This window comes from Bison bison, unplaced genomic scaffold (assembly GCF_000754665.1).
Source record: "Bison bison bison isolate TAMUID 2011002044 unplaced genomic scaffold, Bison_UMD1.0 scf7180017864153, whole genome shotgun sequence".
NCBI classification, from domain to species: domain Eukaryota; kingdom Metazoa; phylum Chordata; class Mammalia; order Artiodactyla; family Bovidae; genus Bison; species Bison bison.
Window position 1 is genome coordinate 2,043,789 of NW_011494725.1, and position 20,604 is coordinate 2,064,392.

Sequence of the window (20,604 nt, forward strand, 5' to 3'; positions counted from 1 at the left end):
GTTCCACTTGGGTAAAGTCTGTCTTCTTTATTAGATTAGTAGGTCTACAGGTGAGGACAGGATTCATGTTCCTTGCTGAATGAATGAGTGAATGAATGAATGATGTTCTATCCTTTCAGACCTGTGTGTCACTGGTGGGGCCGCGTCCAGGGAATAGAGGCTCTTGAGTGACTTGGCCCCAGCCAGCACGTGCTTTCCTTCAAATCCAATTCACGGATCTTCCGAGAGGGCCCGCTGGGCGCCAAGTTCCCATGTGAGCAAAGACTAGTCTAGGTAGACTCTAGACTCCAGGTAGAACTGGGCAGAACCAAATAACTGCCCTTGGGCTGTGAGTCTTGAGGCTTCTCCCTCCAGGGGGGTCAGGAAAGGAGGTCAAAGAAGGCTTCTGGGGGAGGGACATCTCTCAGCCTATCTTAAGGGATCTGGTAACCGGAGCCAAGGGGAGAGAAGGCGGACCCAGCTGAGTCAGTAAGGAGCAAAGGCCAGAGGCAGATAAGGACCAGACGTGTTCATAGATGGCTTTGGCTGGACCAGAGATCTGTCGGGGGGAGCAGGGCGTGAGGCAGGAAGGGCCCCTGGGGAGGAAGTGGGTCAGTGGGCTGAGCCCTTGATCCCCTGCAGTCAGTTGGACCAGGTGACGATGCGTGGGTAACACAGATCATGGATTCACATGCTCACTCACCCAAAGAGATAATCTCAATTTAGAAAGACTCACCTATTATGAAAATCTATACTCTGCTAAGGGTAAGGCTCGAAACCCAAGCCAACTCCCAGGTGCCCATTAAATACTCTTTTATCTCCAACCTTGGACTTGGCAGTGAGTACTTCTGCTGTCCCCAGGCAGCCCTGGCCCCTTTCTCAGCCCAGACCTGTCTGCCCCTCCGTTTGGGTGGCTGCTGCTCTGAGTGCAGATGCTCATCGTGCCTGGAGCACAGCCCTGTTTGTCTCAGCTTGATTGGCCCAGCTGTCCCCGTCTGGTGGGTCCTTGGTTACCACCTTGCACCCAAACCCACCGCAGAACCAGCTAACCTCCTTCACGCAATGGCCAGACCCCCCTGCCCAGCTGCGGCAGTGTGGCTTCAAACTCCATCCACCTCTACCACCCTGGGAAGACTGGCACCGCTGCCTGGAACCCAGCTTTTATTCCTTAGGGCAAGCCAAGATGATGGCACTGAAGAAGGACATGGTCTAAGCAAAGGCTTCTTCAGCGTTCCGTGCTTGGGGACAGAGTTAGAGGCCAGTGAGCCCGTGTCCCGGCTCCTCGAGGTTCCCCTCCGCTTTCTGGTGCCCTCCCCCCACTCACACCCCTGCCAAGTCTGGAGTTGGGAGAAGGGGCCTCTGGTTGACTTGGGCGTGTCATGAAGAACTTCTGAGAAGCTTCTTCCCAGGCTCACGACAAGGTGGCTGGGCTTGGCCTTCAGATGACCATGTGCCCACAGTGAGCAGGGCCACGCCCCTGGACTCTGTGCACAGGGCAGCCTTTCCTCGGAAACCAGGAGATGACCCTCTGTAGCAGTGCCCCCTGCCTGGTCCCCTCTGAGCCTGCAGAGAAGTCAGCCCTCCGTCCATTCCTGCCTCCCTACCACTTCTTTCTGATTATGATTTCTTTGGCTTCTTTAAAAGGGAACATCTTGCACCCCAGGAGGCCTCCTGTCTTCCCAAAGGGCCCAACGTGTTCTGATGTGCTTACACCCTGGAGAGGGCGGGAAGGCGGTGGGTGTGAGGGGCGGACTCCCTCAGGGACACGTGTGGCTCGACAGCGGCTCGGCCACCCAGGAAAGCTCACCCACGGGAGGAAGGCCTGTTGCGCAAGCGAGGCCGGGCAGGCGCTCTGAGCTGGCCCGTCGGCCCTGGCACGCGGCTGGGCCTGTTAGGAAATCCAGGAGCCGCTCTGTCTGCTTTCCAGCAGGCGCCACTTCTCTTTCCACTGCTTTGCTCAATTCACGGCCCGGCTCCAGGGCCAGGCGGGCGGGCGGGCAAGCGAGCCGGGCACCCTCTGCCACAGGCCCAGTGCCCAGGAACTCCTGCTCCTGCCTCGGCCCTGCTAGCTGTCACAGGATCCCCGGGCCGGGGCTGCAGAGCTGTGATTAGGCCGGCCGGCCCGCAGGCTGTCGTGGCCACCTCAGGTGGGAGGGCAGGGTGACTCTGGGGGAAGGATTCCAGACTGTTTCCTTCTCGGTTGAGCTCCACCGCCCTTATCTCCTTTCCTGCCAGGCGGGACTCCTCACTAGTCACACAAAGAAAACCCCACCCAAGACGCACAACCCCCACGACCCCCCTGATGGGCTTGAAGGGGGAGGGCTCGCCACTGGCTCCCTCAGGCCACCCGTTTGTCAGTGTACATTGAGCTGAGCTTATGTCGTGGGTCCAGAAGGGGTTGGAGGGGCAGGTCGAAGAGATGAGAACCACCAAGAAATGGTGCCCCCCTGGAGGCTGTCTGAAATCTCCTGGCCCTGTCAGTTAGCCGAGATCCGTCTCTTTTTTTTCCCCCACGCCCTACTGCGGATCTTTCCTTCTGATTGACTTTTATTGGAGTCTGGTTGCTTTACGGCATTGTGTTAGCTCTACTGTGCAGCGCGGTGAAGCAGCTATACAAATACTGAGATCTTTCTTGGAGGAAAAACAGCCCAGTTGGGGCGGGGCGGGGTGGGGGTGTGCAGGCAAAGGCCAACCACTAGGTTCAAGGGTAATTGGGATAAGAGACGGGGGTCGTTGTAGGACTGAGTAGAACAAGGGGTGGGAGACATAAGAATAAGCCTGTACCACACAGCCCCTCGCTGTAGCATCTTGCAGGCCTGGGTATTTACTCCCAGTTCACAGCGTATTGGGATACAGGAATGATAATTGGAATATAAAAGACTGAAGAACTGGGATGTCAGCTGATTCCACAGTTTACAAGGCTCAGGAGAGCTGAACGTAGAGCCCCGGGCCTGCCGCTCCTAACTCTGTCCCAGGCCCACTGCTGAGCCTCAGAAGAACAGTCTGGCCCCAGCATATTCAGACTTGCTGTTGGGCTGCACTTCCTGGAGGCAGGGGGCTGGCCTAGTTGACCCCTCAAGGTCTCGTTCCAGCCCAGCGGCTGGGGCCCATTCTACAGGCAAGTTGCTATGGGAACTATAACTTTGAATTTCCTGGCTCTGGGGCTGTGAAAATCACAACCTGAACCTTCCGTTGATGTGGGTTTCTCGATTAATTTCCTGTTTGATTGTTTACTTTAGAGAGCGGAAAATGCCTTTGCAGGCAGCTAGTTCCCTCCACCAAGACGCTTATCACACCCTCCCCCCAAAGCCAGCAAGGTCAAGTCCAGGCCTCAGGTAGGAGGAGGTTGTGGTTGGGGGAGCAGCGGGGAGCTAAGGCCTGGGGCCTGGGGCTCCGGGACAGCTGGCTCAAAGCAGACTGGCTGCCGGGGGCCGCCCTCCCCCTCCCTGCCCTCTCCTGCCTGCGTCGGCCGGAGGGGCTCAGGCTGGTGGGCGCCAAGAGAGACCTGTGATTTCAGAGGCTGGCCCCGTGAGGGGTGTCTGCCCACTGCCCTGGGCCTCAGGCCTGGTCCCCAGCCAGCCCAAACCACCCCTCTGCCCCATCTCAGAGAGCCATCAGATGCTGAGTCAGACGCAAAATGCAGTCATTCCTTCAGAGGAGCGTCCAGAGGGTTCTATAGCGGGTGATGGCCCCAGGTGCCCCCAGAGCCTCCAGGCCTGCTCTCCTGGCTAGGCGCCCCCAGCGGGAGCTTGGAGAACACCTTCATTTCCATCTGCCTCCCCTGCAACCACCCTCCCCAGGGACGGCCAGCAAGGAGCAGTGGATGGTGCTCAGTTCAGTTCAGCCACTCAGTCTCATCCAACTCTTTGCAACCCCATGGACTGCAGCACACCAGGCCTCCCTGTCCATCACCAACTCCCGGAGCTTGCTCAGACTCTTGTCCATCAAGTCGGTGATGCCATCCGACCATCTCATCCTCTGTTGTCCCCTTCTCCTCCCACCTTCAATCTTTCCCAGCATCAGGGTCTTTTCCAATGAGTCAGTTCTTCTCATCAGGTAGCCAAAGTATTGGAGTTTCAGCTTCAACATCAGTTCTTACAATGAATATTCAGGACTGATCTCCTTTAGGATGGACTGGTTGGATCTCCTTGCAGTCCAAGGAACTCTCAAGAGTCTTCTCCAACACCACAGTTCAAAAGCATCAATTCTTCGGCGCTCAGTTTTCTTTATGGTCCAAATCTCACATCGTACATGACTACTAGAAAAACCATAGCTTTGGCTATACAGCCCTTTGTCAGCAAAGTAATGTCTCAGCTTTTTAATATGCTATCTAGGTTGGTCATAGGTTTTCTTCCAAGGAGCAAGTATCTTTTAATTTCATGGCTACAGTCCTCATCTGAGGTAATTTTGGAGCCCAAGAAAATAAAGTCTCTTATTGTTTCTACTGTTTCCCTATCTATTTGCCATGAAGTGATGGGACTGGATGCCATGATCTTAGTGTTTTTGAATGTTGAGTTTTAAGTCAGCTTTTTCACTCTCCTCTTTCACTTTCATCAAGAGGCTTTTTAGTTCCTCTTCGCTTTCTGCCATAAGGGTGGTGTCATCTGCGTATCTGAGGTTGTTGATATTTCTCCCAGCAGTCTTGATTCCAGCTTGTGCTTCAGCTGGAGGCTGGTGCTCATGTTAGCATAATTCTGTCCTGTCCCAGCTCCCATCCTGGGAAGGAGTTCGCCCTGGCAGGCCCAGGTGAGGCACTGCGGCAGGTGTCCTGATCGGCAGTAATAACTGCCTGTCACTGAGAGCGGGGCTGCTTTGTCACCTTTGGGGCCCTCCTCCCCACCCACACCTGCTGAACCCCCAGAGACAGGCATGAGCACTTGAGCACCAGGGGAGGAGGTAGAACAGGCTAGAGGTGTCCTGACTGGGCAGATAGTGATTGGGGAGCAGGGGGCTCCCAGCCCCTCAGCCCTTCCCCTTGTCTGGGCTATTAACTATAATGTATCATCCTAATCAGGGCACTTTTGAAAGCTAAAGGTATTTGAGGTGAACACTGGAACCCAGCAAACTGGGGTGTGTGGTAACCCCACCTTTGCTGACTTCTCCCCATTAGCCTTATTTACGTGGGGCTTACTCCTGGGGCAGCTGTTATGTCCTTGACTTTGGAGGCAGACTCAACCTGGGTTCCAAAGCCAGTTTCCATTACTCGTGTTCACGGGAACTTCATTTCACTGTCCATGCCTCAGTTCCTACAGGTATAAAATGAGGATAATTACAATGTTATTTGGGTTTCCCCAGTGACTCAGCAGTAAAGAATCCTCCTGCAATGCCGGAGACATGGGTTTGATCCCTGGATCAGGAAGATCCCCTGGAGGAGAGCATGGTAACCCCACTCCAGTATTTTTGCCTGGAGAATCCCATGGACAGAGGAGCCTGGTGGGCGGTCCATGGGCTCGCAAAGTCGGACACAACTGAAGCGATGAAGCACAGTTACAATATTTAACTCAAATAAACTGGTATAAGGATAAAAATGGATTTTAAAACATGCACAAGCATGGAGCTTGGCATCTGAAGTAAGCGCTCCAAAAATGTAAGCCAGATTAAGGCCCTATAGATGTGATTCAGCCCCCAGAAACGCCTTCTTGAAAGGGAAAACCTCGGGGCTGCCTATGGTGTTTTGTGCTCACCCTTCAGGAGAGATCTGTGGACATCAGGGCGGTGAATGCAGAAGAGGACAGACCAAGGCTTCTAGAAGGGAAGGCAAGGACATTAAAGGAGAAGCTGGGAGGTGTTGATAGCAGTGGTGGCCAACGTCCTTGTTGTTTCAGGCCCTGACACGGGGTCCTGGGAACTCACGTCTGCAGGGACTCCGTGAACAGAACTCGCCTCCTGTCTGGGCCACCGGCCAGGGCTTGGCCCCCAAGAGGAGCCTCTGGAGCCATGGCCCTGTCCTCTGGCTCTGGCGTCTGCAGAAGGATTCTGTGTCTGCTCTGAGCCCCAGATTACGTTTCCATCCCCTGGGCCAGCTGCGGGATGGAGCATTCCCCCATGTGACATTTACTGTGGCCACTTTGTACAAGCGGTTTGCAAGCTCTGCAGGAAGGAGGTTAATTATTCCCTCCAGGGCTCCTCGTCCACAGTTAGGGTGCCTGCCCGTATTAAGTTAGGAGGGCTGACAGCCAGACCACAGGGCACAAGCTTGGACCGAAGTCCAGTTCAGAACCATGAATTTCCTTGACATCTGACCCAGAGCTGCCACACCGGGGCTTCTTACTGGGCTAGTGGAAAAGGGACAATTAGGGCAAATCCCCCTGTCCCAGGGATGTCTGAAATGCAGGCCGTCACAGAAGGACCATAATAAGTATTGAAGGTAAACCAACACTGGTTTCCTAGTTGCCTGAACAGGCCGGCAAGTGTGAGCATTTACACACGTCCCTGGATCCGCAGCCACACTAGCACCTCTTGTCCATTTCGGAGGAATGATAGCCTTTCTCTTATTTAAGGCTCACCTGTGTGCTTGACTCTCTCCTCTCTCCTGCATGGTACCCGCTCACGTCTGCCTCCGTCCAGGTCTCTCCTGCTGTATGGCCCATCGCCCTTGACTCTGAGAACAGAAACCCCCAAAGAAAAAAGAAACGGTTCGCTCTTTCTGTCTCCACTTCTTGACCTCGCTTTGCCTCTCCAGCCCCACATTACCCAGGCTTCCACCCGCCCCTTCCCGTGTGAAGTCATCATGGCAGAGGTCACCCTTGCTCTCCCAATCACCAAATCCAGGGGGCCCTCCCTGGTCATTGTTCATCTCACTTGACCTCTCTGAGCCTTTGACACGGTTGAGAAGTGACCTTGACTTCTCAGCCCTCCCGCAGCTTCCATGACGTCACTCTTTTCCTGCTCTGCCCAGCGCTCTGACCACCCTCTTCCTCCTTGGTGGTTGTTCCTCCTCTGCCTTCTTTTCGATGTTGCTGTCTCCTGGTTCGGAGCTCTTCCCCTTGTCTCTTCTTATTCCACGGCATTCCCCAGGTCAGGTCACTGCTGAGACCTTGACTTACACCCATGGCCTGACTTACACCCGTGGCCTAACTCCTGATACTTATCTTCCCTGATGACCCCCAAGGACTGTGGACTTTTCTCACACTGAGCTCATTCCCGTTTTCCGAAATCAACTCTTCCTGCCTTCCTAGTGTCACCGGGGGCACCACAGTCGATGCAGTTGCTCTGCCCCTTCTCTGTCTTCCGCGTTGGCCTTCTCCTCACCCTAACTTCTGCCTCCTAAACCTGTCTCCTTCCACCGCTCCTGCCTTCGCTCAAGCCGCCGTGTTTCTCACTGGTCTCCTTGCCTCCGGTTCTCCCATCACCCCAGGTCCTGTCTACTCTCCACACTGCAAAGAGCATGGTCCTACCCACCAGCTGAAAGTCTTTTCAGTGGCTCTGCAGTCCCTTAGGATAAACTCCAAACCCAGTAGTAGCATGGCATCTTGAGCCCTTTAGGATGTGACCCAGGCCACCTTTATCATCTTATGTTGTCTCTCCCTCCCTGGTATCACATATTTTAGTCTCTTGAAATACTTGTTCACCACTGCACTCCACTGGGTCATTTTTTTTCCCCTTTTATATGTGTGCCGTGATGCCATGTGCTGCTGCTTATGCCATCCGCCTGGCCTGCTCTTAACCACCACTGTTCTATCCTATGTTCCAATCCCATATACCTAGCATGAGCTCTCTGCTTCCCCTTATTAGACTCTAAGTTTCAAGTCTTATTCTTGTTACCCAGATACTGACATAGTGTTTAGTACCTTGTAAGTGTTCCATAAACGTTGTCAAAGGATGGCTGGCTGGCTGGATGGTGGGCGAGAGGGTAGATGGATAGATGGGTAAAAGGATGGGTGAGTGGTTGGAAGGTTGCAGACGTGATGTGTGAGTGGATAAAAGAATGGACGGCTAATTGGATGCCTTGGCGGGGGGATGGATGAATAGACCTCTGGTGGCCAGTGCCGACAAAGAATAGGTAAAATCAAGTCAGTTTTGTGCAGATGCGAATGGATTATCATCACCAGTCAACAAAACTAAGAATGAGCTCCAACCAGCAAAGTAAGAATAAGGTATTGTGGGAGAAATTAAAATAATTCCCCAAGACAGAGGATGCTGACCCAGGGCTTCTAAGCACCTTCCAGTTCTTCTCAGATTTGCTGTCTGTCTGGCTGGCTTGTGTGAGCCACAGAACGACTGAGCCTCAGTGTCTCTGTCTACTAAGCAGAGATAATGATGCCTGTGGCCTTTCCATGTTTCTGCAAGAATGTCACGGGGACGAATGGGATGCTACATTACAGAGTGGGTCAAGACCTTCAGGAAAGATACCTGTTTATGAAGATAAACACTTAATAGCAATAATAACACCTTGCATTTGAATCACACTTTGCCCTTTTCAGAACTTTTTCACGTACTTTATCTCAGCTGACTCTCAAAACAATTCTAGGCAAGGATTAGCCCCATTCTCAAGCGAGGAAACCAAAGGGCAGAGTGACTAAGTGACGTGCCCGGGGTTACTCTTCGTGAACAGCAGGTCTTCTGACTCCAAACCTGCTGCACGTTTTTTGATGACAGCCTTTTATGGCCGGATTATCTACTTCCCTGCCCTCCCCAAGAGACCCAGACATGATTGACGTTCTTCTTGACAATTCAAGGTCACGGTCAGGAGCTGTCCTCTAGACCCAGCTGTAGATGCGAGTGCAGGTCCGCCAGAGGCACAAGGCAGAGACACCCTAATGCAAGCTGAGGGTGCTCCTGAGATGCAGGTGGCCCTGGGCAGCTGCTCACCGCGGCCACCATTCTAGACCGTGTGCCGCTCATTGGGGCCGCCGTCTCCTCCAGCTCAGCCTCATTCTTGTCCCTCCCCGCATCTCTCCACTGTCAAAGCGCATGCCTATCACTGTGGCTTCCTCGGCCACTGGAGACCTGTACCTCCCACTCAGTCCTCTTCTTTTTCTCTCTCCTCTTCCCAAGACTTCTTCCAGCCTTGCCAGGGATCCTGCTACCATCCTTCTGTAGGCCTAGCCAACCAAGCAGAGCTCTGGGTTTGTTCCCCAGCAAACCAGCCGATCACATGTGCTCTGAAGTCCCCTCTCATTTGCCACTCTGTTGCTGCTCCCAGCCCACCCTTGAGCCAAGAGGGGGCTCCTGCAGGCAGGGTCTGGCTGAGCTTTTAATGTGGCCTCACTCGGCTCCTCGGGTCTGTTCTGTTAAGGTTGGGACGGTGCTATGGGTGAGCTGACGTGTTCAGGGTGGGCTGGAAGAAATTCTGATCACCGGCACTTGCTCTCCTCCTGCACGGCAAGACAGCCCCAGGCTCCCTCCATCCACACCTTCTTTCCTTCCCCACGGGGTAGCACCCCAGGCCTGGCTGCATCCTGGGCAGGCCTTGGGCAGCGTAGCCCTGCTCTGGGAACCTTCCCCTGGTACTCTGCGGCACTCTCACCAGGCCGCCTTTCTCCCTTTGCCGTCGGGCCTCCCACAGCCTGACTCCGAGCACCTTGGCCTCTCCCCGAGGGAGGATATGATGGGTGTGCCCACAACAAGTCTCCGGCGCAGACAATAGGACAGGAATGCACCAGCTTCCGAACAAACACCGTGTGGGCTCGCACAGTTGCCTTGCATTCTCTTCCAAGAAACACATCTCGCTGTTGGAGGGTGCGGGTGGTTTGCCTGCCCCGGCCGGCCCACACCCCTTTCTCTGCCAGAGACACTGATGAGTGGGCGCTGCCCCCCTACCCCGGGACTTCACCCCCCAGGTCCGCAACCCCCTCCAATCCATACAGATTTTCTTCCCTTGAGCAATAGCAAGGCGAAGGGACAATCTTGTCCAGGCAGAGAATGGCCTACCCACCAAAGAGTACCTACTCACTGCCCTCTGTTTTCAAGCCGTTTTTACATTGTAGTTAAAACAGAACATGGGTTTCCCCGTTGGCTCAGTGATAAAGAACCCCCTGCCAATGCAGGGGATGCAGGTTTGATCCCTGCGTCAGAAAGATTCCCTGGGAAAGGAAATGGCAACCCCACTCCAGTATTCTTGCCTGGAGAATCCCATGGACAGAGGAGGCTGGTGGGCTACAGTGCGTGGGGTCGCAGAAGAGTCGGACGTGACTTAGCGACTAAACAACAGAAGAGTGTAAGACTGGCCGTTCTGGCCGTTTCTAAGCGTACGGTTCAGTGGCATGAAGTGCGCTTATGTTGTTATGCCACTGCCACCGTCTCCAGGATGTTTTCATTTTGCAAAACTGAAACTCTGTACATGAGACACTAACTCCCTCTTCCCTCTCCCCCAGTCCCTGGCCACCACCATTTTACTTTCCGTCTCTAAGATTGTGTTCCAGGTCCCTCGTATAAGTGAATCCTACGATATTTGGGCTTCCCTGGTGGCTCAGCTGGTAAAGAACCCCGCCTGCAATGCGGGAGACCTAGGTTCCATCCCTGGGTTGGGAAAATCCCCTGGAGAAGGGAAAAGCTACCCACTCCAGGATTCTGGCCTGGAGAACTCCATGGACTGTGTATAGTCCATGGGGTTGCAAAGAGGCGGACATGACTGAGCGACTTGGTTATTATTACTATTATACAATATTTGTCCGTGACTGGCTTATTTCACTCAGTATAATGTCTTCAACGCTTGTCCATATCACAGTGTGTGATAGGATTTCCTTCCTTTTTAAGGCCAAATAACACTCCATTATATGGATGGACCACATTTTGTTTATCCATTGATGTGTCAACGGACTCTTGGGTTGCTCCCACCTCTTGCCTATTGTGCATAATGCTGTTGTGAACTTGGGTGGACTAGGATCTCTTCGAATTGCCGCTACTCTTTGTTTGAGACTTATCTTGGGAGTTAAATAAAGCATCGTCTCCCGAAGATCCCGTAGAACACTCATCGACCACGGAGTTGGCCCCTCAGTGTACAGCAGTGATTCATTCATCTAAAAGCCAGCTGTCCTGTGGGGCTTCCCAGGTGGCTCAGGCTTACAGAATCCACCTGTCAGTGCAGGAGACACAGCTTCGATCCCTGATCCGGGAAGATCCCACGTGCCGAGGAGCAACTAACCCGTGCACCACGACTACTGAGCCTGTGCTCTAGAGCCCGGGAACTGTGACCACTGAGCCCACGTGCCACAGCTCCTGAAGTCTGTGTGCCCCAGAGCCCGTGCTCCACAGCAAGAGAAGCCACTGCAGGGAGAAGCCTGTGCACTGCAAATGTGGAGAGGCCCCTGCCCGCCGCAACTAGAGAAAAGCCTTAGCAGCAACCAAGGCCCATCACAGACATAGAGAAACAAAATTATATTTAAAAAAAAAAAGAGAGAGACGGATTCCTGAGAAGCCATTGATCACGCAGAGGCACTGGAGCCTCAGAGGGATGCTGGGGGATGTCCTCTCTGCAGCTCTTCCACTCAAAGGCTCCGAGGGTCCCCTCCGAAAGCTGGAGTGAAGAGGCTGAGATAGCGTCTGGGGGAGAGCGAGACATGGTCTGCAGCACCCATTCCGGTCCCGAACCCTGCATCTCAGCAACTGCAGAGGAAAAGTACAGCGAAAGCCCCTGGGGCCTCCCCCCGCTTCCTTGAGAAAACCCAGCAGGCCGTTGGCGAGAGGGCCTATCGCTCGATGTGATTCTTGGCTGAACACAGACTTTCCCAAACCACCAGTGAAAGATAAGGTTGGAGGAGAGGCTCTGGGATGAGAGCTCGCCCACAGCCCTCCCCAAGCGCCCCTACCCTGAGTCTGTCCCCTGTCCTGGCAGCCAGGAGCCCCGGGCCCCCCGGGGAGGGAGCCTGGGTGTACAGAGGAAAGGATGTGGTCTAGTCACAGCAATGAGGGGCAGAAAGGAAGAACAGGAAGCCCTGGGCCCGCTCTGCAGCTCTGAACCTGCACGCAGAAACAGGTGGAGGGCGGCCAGGCCTCGGGCCGTAGAAGGGAAGAGGAGATGCTTGCTCGTCCAGGCTAAGTGCTCGACTGGCAGGAACATGGAGGCTCCATGAGGCTGTCCCCGCAGCCAGAAGTTGGAGGACCACTTGGAGGGAGAAACAACCCCATTTGAGAGCACTCAGTACTCATCTGGCCCCAACTTTTGGTATTTCCCTTGTTAACCTCCCATGTCCCGAAGCCCCAGAACCCCTAAAAACTGATCTCAGGACAGAACGTGAGCCCGGTTCATCTCAGTTCCCCATGACAGGCACGCCTGAGCACCTCCTGGCTGTCAGCCAACATGCTGTGCTGCACTCAGGCATGTCCAGCTCTGCAACCGCGTGGACCATAGCCCCCCAGGCTCCTCTGTCCATGGAATGTTCCAGGCAAGAATACTGGAGTGGGTTGCGCTTTCCTTCGCCAACATTCTAGGTGCATCCAAAGCAGGACCCTTTCTTCCTTCCCACAAGCTCCCAGTTCTGCCAGCTCCCCTCATCCCCAACCAGCTGCCAGCACCCACTGTGTCTCAGGGAGTTCCCATCCCCCCCAGACACCCCACTTTCCCCCTTTCTGGTGATTTCTACCAGCCATTTTATCTTAAGGATTCTCTTCATGCTAAGCACTATGGGAAACCTATGTGAGAACAAAGCTACCATCAGGACAAAGTCCCAGCAAACCTCAGAGAGTTCTCTTAATATTTGTCCTCATGTTCCGTGCGGAGTAAATGGGGCTAGGCCCACCTTCCCCCCACCCCCACCCCCATGGGGTCCTAGACAGTCAGGACCCTCTGAGTCCTAGAACCAGCCCAGCCCACTCCCCAAGAGCAGGCTGGGTTGGATGCTGGACTTGGGTACACCTGCCACAAGGTGACCCACTTCCGTACCTGCTTCCTGGTCTTCATTCTGGGCTCCTGGGTTTTCTAGATGAAGGTGGCCCTTCCTAGTGTGACCCCCAGTATCCCCCCAGACACCCTCACTGCAAGTGTCCCTTGGCTCCCTGTGGGGGTCTCCAGCCCTGGGAGGCAACAAGACTCCAGAAGCAGACACCAGTGTTGTGTGTGTGGGGTGGAGGGGGGGTGTACCTAGTGGGAGACATCTGTGTGGTGCAGAGTATTCCTCTGTGCAAACGCATCATTTTTTTTTTTTAATTCAGTTTGGGCTCTGCTGGATCTTGGTTGCTGCGCGGGCTTTTCTCTAGTTGCGGTGAGCAGGGGCCGTCCTTCGCTGCAGTGCAGAGGCTTCTCTTGTGGCAGAACACAGGCTCTAGGGAGCGCGGGCTTCAGTAGCTGCAGCACGTGGACTCAGTAGTTGGAGCACATGGGCTTGGTTGCTCCACAGCATGTGGGATCTTCCCGGACCAGGGATAGAATCTGCATCTCCTGCATTGGCAGGCAGATTCTTCACCACTGAGCCACCAGGGAAGCCCCAAACATATCATTATTGAACCAGTCCCCTTGTTGGTGGCCATTCAAGCTATTTGCAAAAGTGAAACAAAAAACATCCTTCCATCCAGCTCATGGAGCGTATGTGGGTGGGGATGTGTAGGATAAATTCCTGGAAGTGGTATCACCGGTCAGAGGGTTTGAACACTTGTCATGTTGATAAGTACAAGTAAGTAAGTGTTAGTCGCTCAGTCGTACCCGACTCTTTGCGACCCCATGGACTGCAGCCCACCAGGCTCCTCTGTCCATGAGATTTTCGAGGCAAGGATACTGGAGTGGGTTGCCATTTCCTTCTCCAGGGGATCTTCCCAACCCAGGGATTGAACCCGGGTCTCCTGCACTGCAGGCAGATTCTTTACCGACTGAGCTAGTTATCCCCAAATTGCCATCTAGAGAGTTATACCGACTTGTTTCCACAAACACTATATGTTTGCAGACGTATGGATTATAACTTCGTGCCATGTCCCCTCTGGCAGAAGTCTGTGGGGTGGGGTCCACGTCCCGCTCAGGGCTGCTGTTTCAAGCGCGTGCACCGGGGTCAGCTGCCCGGGGACCGCCTCTCAAGTTAGTCCCTCCGCACTTGCAGACCCTCCCGGCCAGGTGGGTTTTCTCCCTGCCACTCGAGGTACATGTGTTAACAAGTGCTTCCAGTGCTTGCTGTGTGTCCACGCTGGGAAATGGACCAAACAGGCCCTGCCCTCCTGAGCCTGCCTTCTCCTGGGGGAGATGGCAGGCAAAGGAGTAGGTCATGTGTCGGGAGTGAGAGGTGCTAGGGAGCAAAGTAAGCCAGGGGGTGAGCGGCAGGGTCACTTACATGCAAGCTGATCAGGGAATCCCTGGTGGATGAGGCCATGGCAGGGCTGAGCCCCGAGTAAAGTAAGGAAGGAAGGTCTGCAGATTGGTGGTGGCTGAGAATTCCTGGGTGCAAGAGCACAAAAGCCCAGAGTCAGAGCTCCAGCAGGTGTGCCCACCAGTGGCCATCCCCACCTGTCACTGTGGGGCCCACGCTGTTACCTTTCCAGAATGTCCCTTGCTCTCCACCAGCTCATCTTTTGAGCAGCTTGAAACCCACCTCTGCTCCTTCATCCCCAAATGATTTTCTTTTCTGCGTGTCTACTGTGGGACCCGTTCTTGCCCGAGATACAGTGGAAGGAGGTCCGGTCCCTGAGAATGACTCTGGTCACTGCAGCCCACACTGAGCCATCCCCGTTTGACATTTAGTAAGTGCATGGTCAGCCCCCTGATGTGAATGCTTGTGTCCTCTGCCGGGGTTGGATGGCTGTGATGTGATGGGAGAAGGGGGAAGGGAAGGTGGGTGTGTGGAGTTTGGATTCCAAGCCTGTAGAAGGAACAGTCCCCGAGTGGTGTGTCCTTTCACCCTTCTGACCACGTCGTGCCCCAGACCAGAAACCTTGACTTCAGTTCTCGGTCGGTGGACGAGGAAGCTGACCCTAAGTGCCTTCCTCTTATGACACCCTCTCTTTACTCTCCTCCCCTTCCTTTAAAACAAAGACAATGCATAAATCACATTGACCCACATTTAGCGAAGCCCTGCTGTTGCCAGGAGCTGTGCTGGGTGTTAAAGGGCAGCCAAGATGAACGTCACACTGCCCTGCCCTCAGGAAGCCACAGTTCACCCTGGAAATGCCTTGCTCCTTGTGTGGGATGCGGAGCGGTGGGGAAGCTGGGGGGCTCAGGAGTGAGAAGCAGGAGTGGGCACCATGCTGGAGTGATCCAGTCTCCAGGGAAAGTCAGAACATGACCCAGGCCTTGAAGGATGCGAAGTCTGGCGATGCAGGGTTCCAGCAGGTGGAAAAATCACTTACATGATCTGGTGGATGGGCTGGTGAGTGTGGTGGGGTTGGGGTAGAGATATACTTAGGGGCTGAGGAGGGAAGCATTATCAGCAGAGGGACCCGCAGAAGAAGTGGTCCATGGGGCTCGGGGAGAAGAGGATGACAAAGTTTTTGTAAAGCTGTGCCTGGAGAGAATTTTTACTGGGGGTTTCAAGGAAAAATGGGGAAAGGGGCCGAAAACAGCAAATATTGGTGAGGATATGGAAAAATCAGAACCTGAACCCTGCTGGGGGGCGTGTAAAACAGCACACCCGCTGTCAGCAGTTCGTCAGGTCCTCAGAAAGCTGAGTGTGGGATTACCATCTGACCCAGCAATTCCACGCCCACGGATGGGCCCAAGAGAGATGAAAGCACATGTCCACACAGACGCTCGTACACAAGTGTTCATGGCTGCGTTGTTCACGAGAACCAAAAAGTGGAAGCAGCCTACATGTCAATCAACTGATGAGAGGACAAACACGATGCAGTGTGATATCGTGTACGCCCTACCGTGTCGTATCTTCCGATCACAAAAAGGAGTGAACGGACGCGTGCTACAGCATGCTCTGAAAGCATTGTTAGTGGAAGAAATGAATCGCAAAAGAACACATATTACATGATTCCACTGCGTAAAATGTCCTGAAGAGGTACATGTGTAGAGATGAGGCACATTAGGTGTTGTCAGGGGATGGGGGTGGGAGGAGCGCTGACAGCTAATGGGTTCGGGTTTCTTTTGGGGACCATGAAAAAGTCCTAGAGTTAGTGGTGATGGTTGGGCAACCTTGTGAATCTACTAAAAGCCACTGAATTGTATGCCTAGAAATTGTGGACTTGCTGTGACTGAGTTTTAGCTCAATTTAAAAAGAGAGAGAGAGACTGAGAGAATGCAGCGCGGTAGGTAGAGGGGAGCCTGGATCCGGGGTGATCGGTCCCAGCGCTGAGCAGCCTGGCTGTGGCCTTGGTCAGGAAGCAATTCCAACAGTTCCAGTCTGGAACGGTGTGCATGGTTTTGCAGACTCACAGTGCTGGGCCCGTGGGGAAGAGTGCTGTGATTTTGGGAAGTCCTCCTGTAGCCAGGGTCCAGGAGCACCTTGAGACCATAGCTGAGCCCCTCGCACTGATCAGGAAGTCTTTGCACACGAATTTCATTTTTGCTGACCAGCTGTTCACAGCCCGTGACCCCAGCACGCCTGCCGCCACCTTCAAACCCACCGCAGCCTTGCTGGACGGGGGCCTGTAGGCAGGCCTTCTGTCCTGGCCGACGTGCCCGTGCTCCATGACCACGGCAGTCCTCCAGCTGCTCTGGTCCCATCAGAGAAATCACTGCTTTCTGGAGCGGCGCTCCTGCTGCCCTTCAGCCTTCGTGGGCTGTCTCTCTGGCCCGGCAGCCCCGGGAGATGCTTGTCCCAGGCTGCAGGGGGCTGAGAGCAGCTCAGCGCCCCTCAGCGCTTGTTCTCTGCCCCTCTGTTCCAGCTCTTGCAATCTCAGGATGTGAAGGAAGATGCTGTCCTGTGCTGCTCAATGGAGGTAAGCGGGGCGGCTCAGACCTCTCCCACCTCAGACCCTGCGCATCCCTCTCAGCTTAACAGTTTGGGGGGCCCAAGGACCACTGGAGGGGTCCACAAGTCCAGGGCTGGTAGTGGGAGATGGCTTCCTGAGTGGACCCAGGGTTCCTTTCCATCCACTGCAGCGGGAAGGATGGGGTGCTAGCCTCATTCACATTCCCTCTGCCCCCAAGACCACCTCCTCCTCAGCCCAGTGCACCCCACAAATGACTTAGAAGATCCCAAGTGATGCCCTGCCCCCGGGTATCTGCCCTGGTTTTGGTGGCAGGGGGGTTTGAGGGGGGGTACTGAGGTTGAACCCCCAGGTCGCACTCCCCACTTCCAAGCTGCCCCCATGAGAGGTCCCACCCCTGTTCACAAGGTGTGGCGGCTGCTCTCCGAGCTCTTGCTTCAGTCACTTGGCTAGGGCTCAGTTACAGGGACAAAGCTGTGCCCTTAGAAAACAGCCCAAGGGGATCTCCCTGCCGGTCCAGTGGTCAGAGCTCTGCGCTTCTACTGCTAAGGGCACAGGTTCGACCCCTGGTCGAGGGACTAAGATTGCACAAACCATATAGTGTGGCCAAAAGGAAAAAAGACAAGAAAACAGCCCAGGGACATTCAGAGGGCAGTGTGGTGAGGGGAGGGGCTTCCAGGGCCCACACCCAGGACGTGCCAGGGTTCTAGCCGGGTACCCTGCTCTGGGCTCCAGGCAGGGGAGATAAGAGAGGAGGGGAAAGCATGGTTCCAACCTCCAGGCAGCTTGTGGTCTGGCTGCGGATAGAGATCTTGCTCAAATGCATGAGTGGATGAGGCAATGTGGAGACTACATGGGGGTACAGAGCTCGCTTCTCTGAGGAGTTAGGGGAGAGGTCAGGTCACGCCAGGATGCTCAAGGAAGGTTTGGGGAAGAAGGCAGAGCCCTGAGAAGTGGGTGGGCTGAGGCCAGGGTTGGGCAGCAACAGGGACTTGGATTCCAGGGGCTGCCTGCAGGGCAGTCTGATCCAGGAGATCCGGGCTTCTTCTAACTCCAGGGGCTTTTCAGGACCATCAGGGGCCCCTCTGGGGGGCAGGCCCTCCAGCTGGCCTTCTGCCCCGGATCCTGTTTCCTCCCTGTCATGTCATTAGTGTGGGCAGAGGTCGGTTGTGGGGATGGTGGGGCTAGAGAGGAGAGGAACAGGAGGCCTCATCCATGCTCTCGGGTTCCACATGGACACACGGCTGGTAACAACGACCAATTTCGTTTCCAGAGAGACGTCCTAGCTAGAGAAGGTTAATGTGGGGCCACCTGGTCACCCTCAAAGGAAGCAGATCACATAGCCATTTAAGGGTGCGGGCGGTGGTCAGGGAAGGCTTCCTGTAAGAAGGGAGGCAAGTGGATGAAGGGAGAAGCATCATGTTCCTGATAAGGACTCTTCACAGCCCCAGACAGCAGGCAATATCCTGACTCCTCTCATTCTTCCAGCAGATTGGGTGTTAAAGGTGGGCTCTCACACTGGCTGTCTCCACTCTCCACCCTTTCCATCCCTCTGTCCTGGGAGGAAGAGGCCTGGGCACCTTCCTAGGATAATCTAGCGATTTCCTTTCCCTGCTCCCCTAGCAAGCACCCCTAACCGAGATGAACAGAGCAGGAGTCCTTTCGGGGTCCAGCACGCGTCCTAACCCCACTTCTCTGCCCACAGCTGCAGAGCACAGGCCGACTGCTGGAGGAGCAGTTGCCCGAGATGATGGCCGAGCTCCTGGCCAGTGCCCGCGACAAGATGCTGTGCCCCTCAGAATCCATGCTGACTCGGTCCCTGCTGCTGGAGGTCATTGAGCTGCACGCCAACAGCTGGAACCCCCTGACGCCCCCCATCACGCAGTACTACAACAGAACCATCCAGAAACTGACCGCCTGACAGCTCGGGGGCCTGGCGGGCGGCCCGCAGGGCAGCTGGGGCCCTGGTGCTCAGAGCCAGATGGACAGGCGGGAAGACAGGGGTGGCCCTGGCGGGAGAGAGGCGTGGGGAGGAAGGCAGGCAGAGCCGGCGGCCAGTCTGGAGCCAGACGGGGAAGGGACCGAAGCCCTAGGAGGAGCGGCCCCCCATCCGATGAGCCCCCCAGCCCGAGCATGCGGCAGCTCGCACCAGTAAGGGCAGCATGTGTCTTCTCCACGGTGGCCCGGCCCTCCTCCTCCCCGCCCCCTCCCACGCAAGGCGTCCCCTCCCCGCCCCCCACCGGGCTGTGCTGTGTGCAGGGGTTCATCTCCTCAGAGGCCGTGGCAGCCCGCATGCTGGTGTACAGCTTGGGTCAGAAAGGACCTCAGAAGGCTGGAAAAAGTGGGTCGGAGATGGGTTTGCATTGTTCGCGCGTGCTGCCAGCCACAGTCGCCAACCGGCAGCAGGCGACATGGAGCAGATGTCCGGGAGGACAAAGGCAGGCACAGTCCCCACCGGCCGCCCCTAATTGACGGCCTTTGTCCGCGCGGCCGGCGGGCTGGGGGACGGGGCGATCTCCTCTAACCTTCACGTTCTGCCCTCCCACCTTCCAGCCTCGTCCCTCAGCGCCCCCCACCCCCGAGCTGCAGGCCCAGAGGGGGCCAGGGGCCTCGAGGGGAGACAGTTTGCTGTTCTACTTGCACTCTTTTGTTTTATTGTGTTTTACTGTTTTCAAAAGTCAGCTGCTTTGAAGTCTCCTCTCTCAGTGCCGAGGGCCCCGCAGTGTGATCACACAGTCAGCCCCGCGAGAACCCCCTGATTAGTGGGAGATCAAACCCGGCCCTCCTCTGGAAGGATCCTAGCCACAGACAGCTTGCCAGTAGCCAATTAGGGTAATTGGAAACTTCTGCCCCTGCAGGGGTCCCCGCTGGAACCCCGTGCTCCTCGGCCCCCGGCTTCCCTGGCTTCTCTGTTCTCCGTTTCTAGCGTCCTTCCTCAAAGGGCCGATACTGTCACCGCTGGGAGAGCATTAAACCCGTCTTGGCCTGGGGCCTGGTGGTGAACCGGGCTCAGAAAAAGGCTGGCGAATTAAAACCGAAAAGCCCAGTGATGCTTCCCAGTGCCACACACACAGGTCTTGTCTCAAACTCTCCCTGGGGGACAGATTCAGGGAGACGGGGACACCTGGTTCCCTAGGACTAACTCAACGAGCTGAGTCCTCAGCCGTGGTCTGTGCCCCCTGTGGGGGGAATCTCTGGGTTCTACTGTCCCAGGGCTGTTGGGAGGGGTGTGTTTGCTGAGTCATGAGCAGGACTATCAGGGATCCCAGCAAGCCACCCGCTTTCCAGGCTGGCATCAAGGCTGGGGACGCTTGGAGGGTCCAAGTCCTGGGGGCAGCCCCTTCTCTGATGGCTGAGGAGGAGGATGAGGGGCGGGCCCTGGGAGGCTGGCTTCGGGTCGTCTCTGGTGTCTGTGCAGCCCCACTCCTGGTCTGGAGCCCCCATTTCCGTGAGGCCCCAGAAGGCGGCCTCAGAGCCCAGCAGTGTCCTCACTTGCTCTTCGGTTGAGGCCTGGGTCACCTTGAACCCCCGCCCCTGGCTGACTGGTCTGATCAGGCTGGAGGAAATGTCCCCTTGTTGAGTCCAGGAGAGCAGGCAGGTAGGGGTAGGGGGTGGCTTCCTCTGTACTCCCTGGCTTATCCATCCCACCAGCCGCCACCTTCCCGCCAGTCCCCAGGAGGAACCTGCTGGGGAACAAGGGGAGGGGCGCAGTTTACCTGGAGGGGGTCAGTGGCCTCTGCCAAGGAGTCCACACTGCCCCACCCCTGCCTTCTCCACCCCCCTCCCCTTCCTCCCAAGCTCCTCTGTCTTTTCCTCACCGCCTTTCCTGCACCTTTTGGCTCAGCCTGGGGCCACGGACACCAGAGGCCCCACAGGAGGCCTTGAGGGAAG

General features: G+C 55.6%; 1 protein-coding gene across 1 annotated transcript in view; it reads left to right on the top strand.

The window, feature by feature from the left end:
* The window catches only part of CTIF (CBP80/20-dependent translation initiation factor), a 288,329-nt gene extending 268,549 nt beyond the window's left edge, over positions 1–19,780 (top strand). Inside the window, 2 exon segments of the mRNA XM_010840964.1 lie at positions 16,669–16,722; positions 18,419–19,780. Of these exon segments, the coding sequence (XP_010839266.1) occupies positions 16,669–16,722; positions 18,419–18,634 (270 nt within the window). The 3' untranslated portion in view covers positions 18,635–19,780.
* The last annotated feature ends 824 nt before the right edge of the window (positions 19,781–20,604 follow it).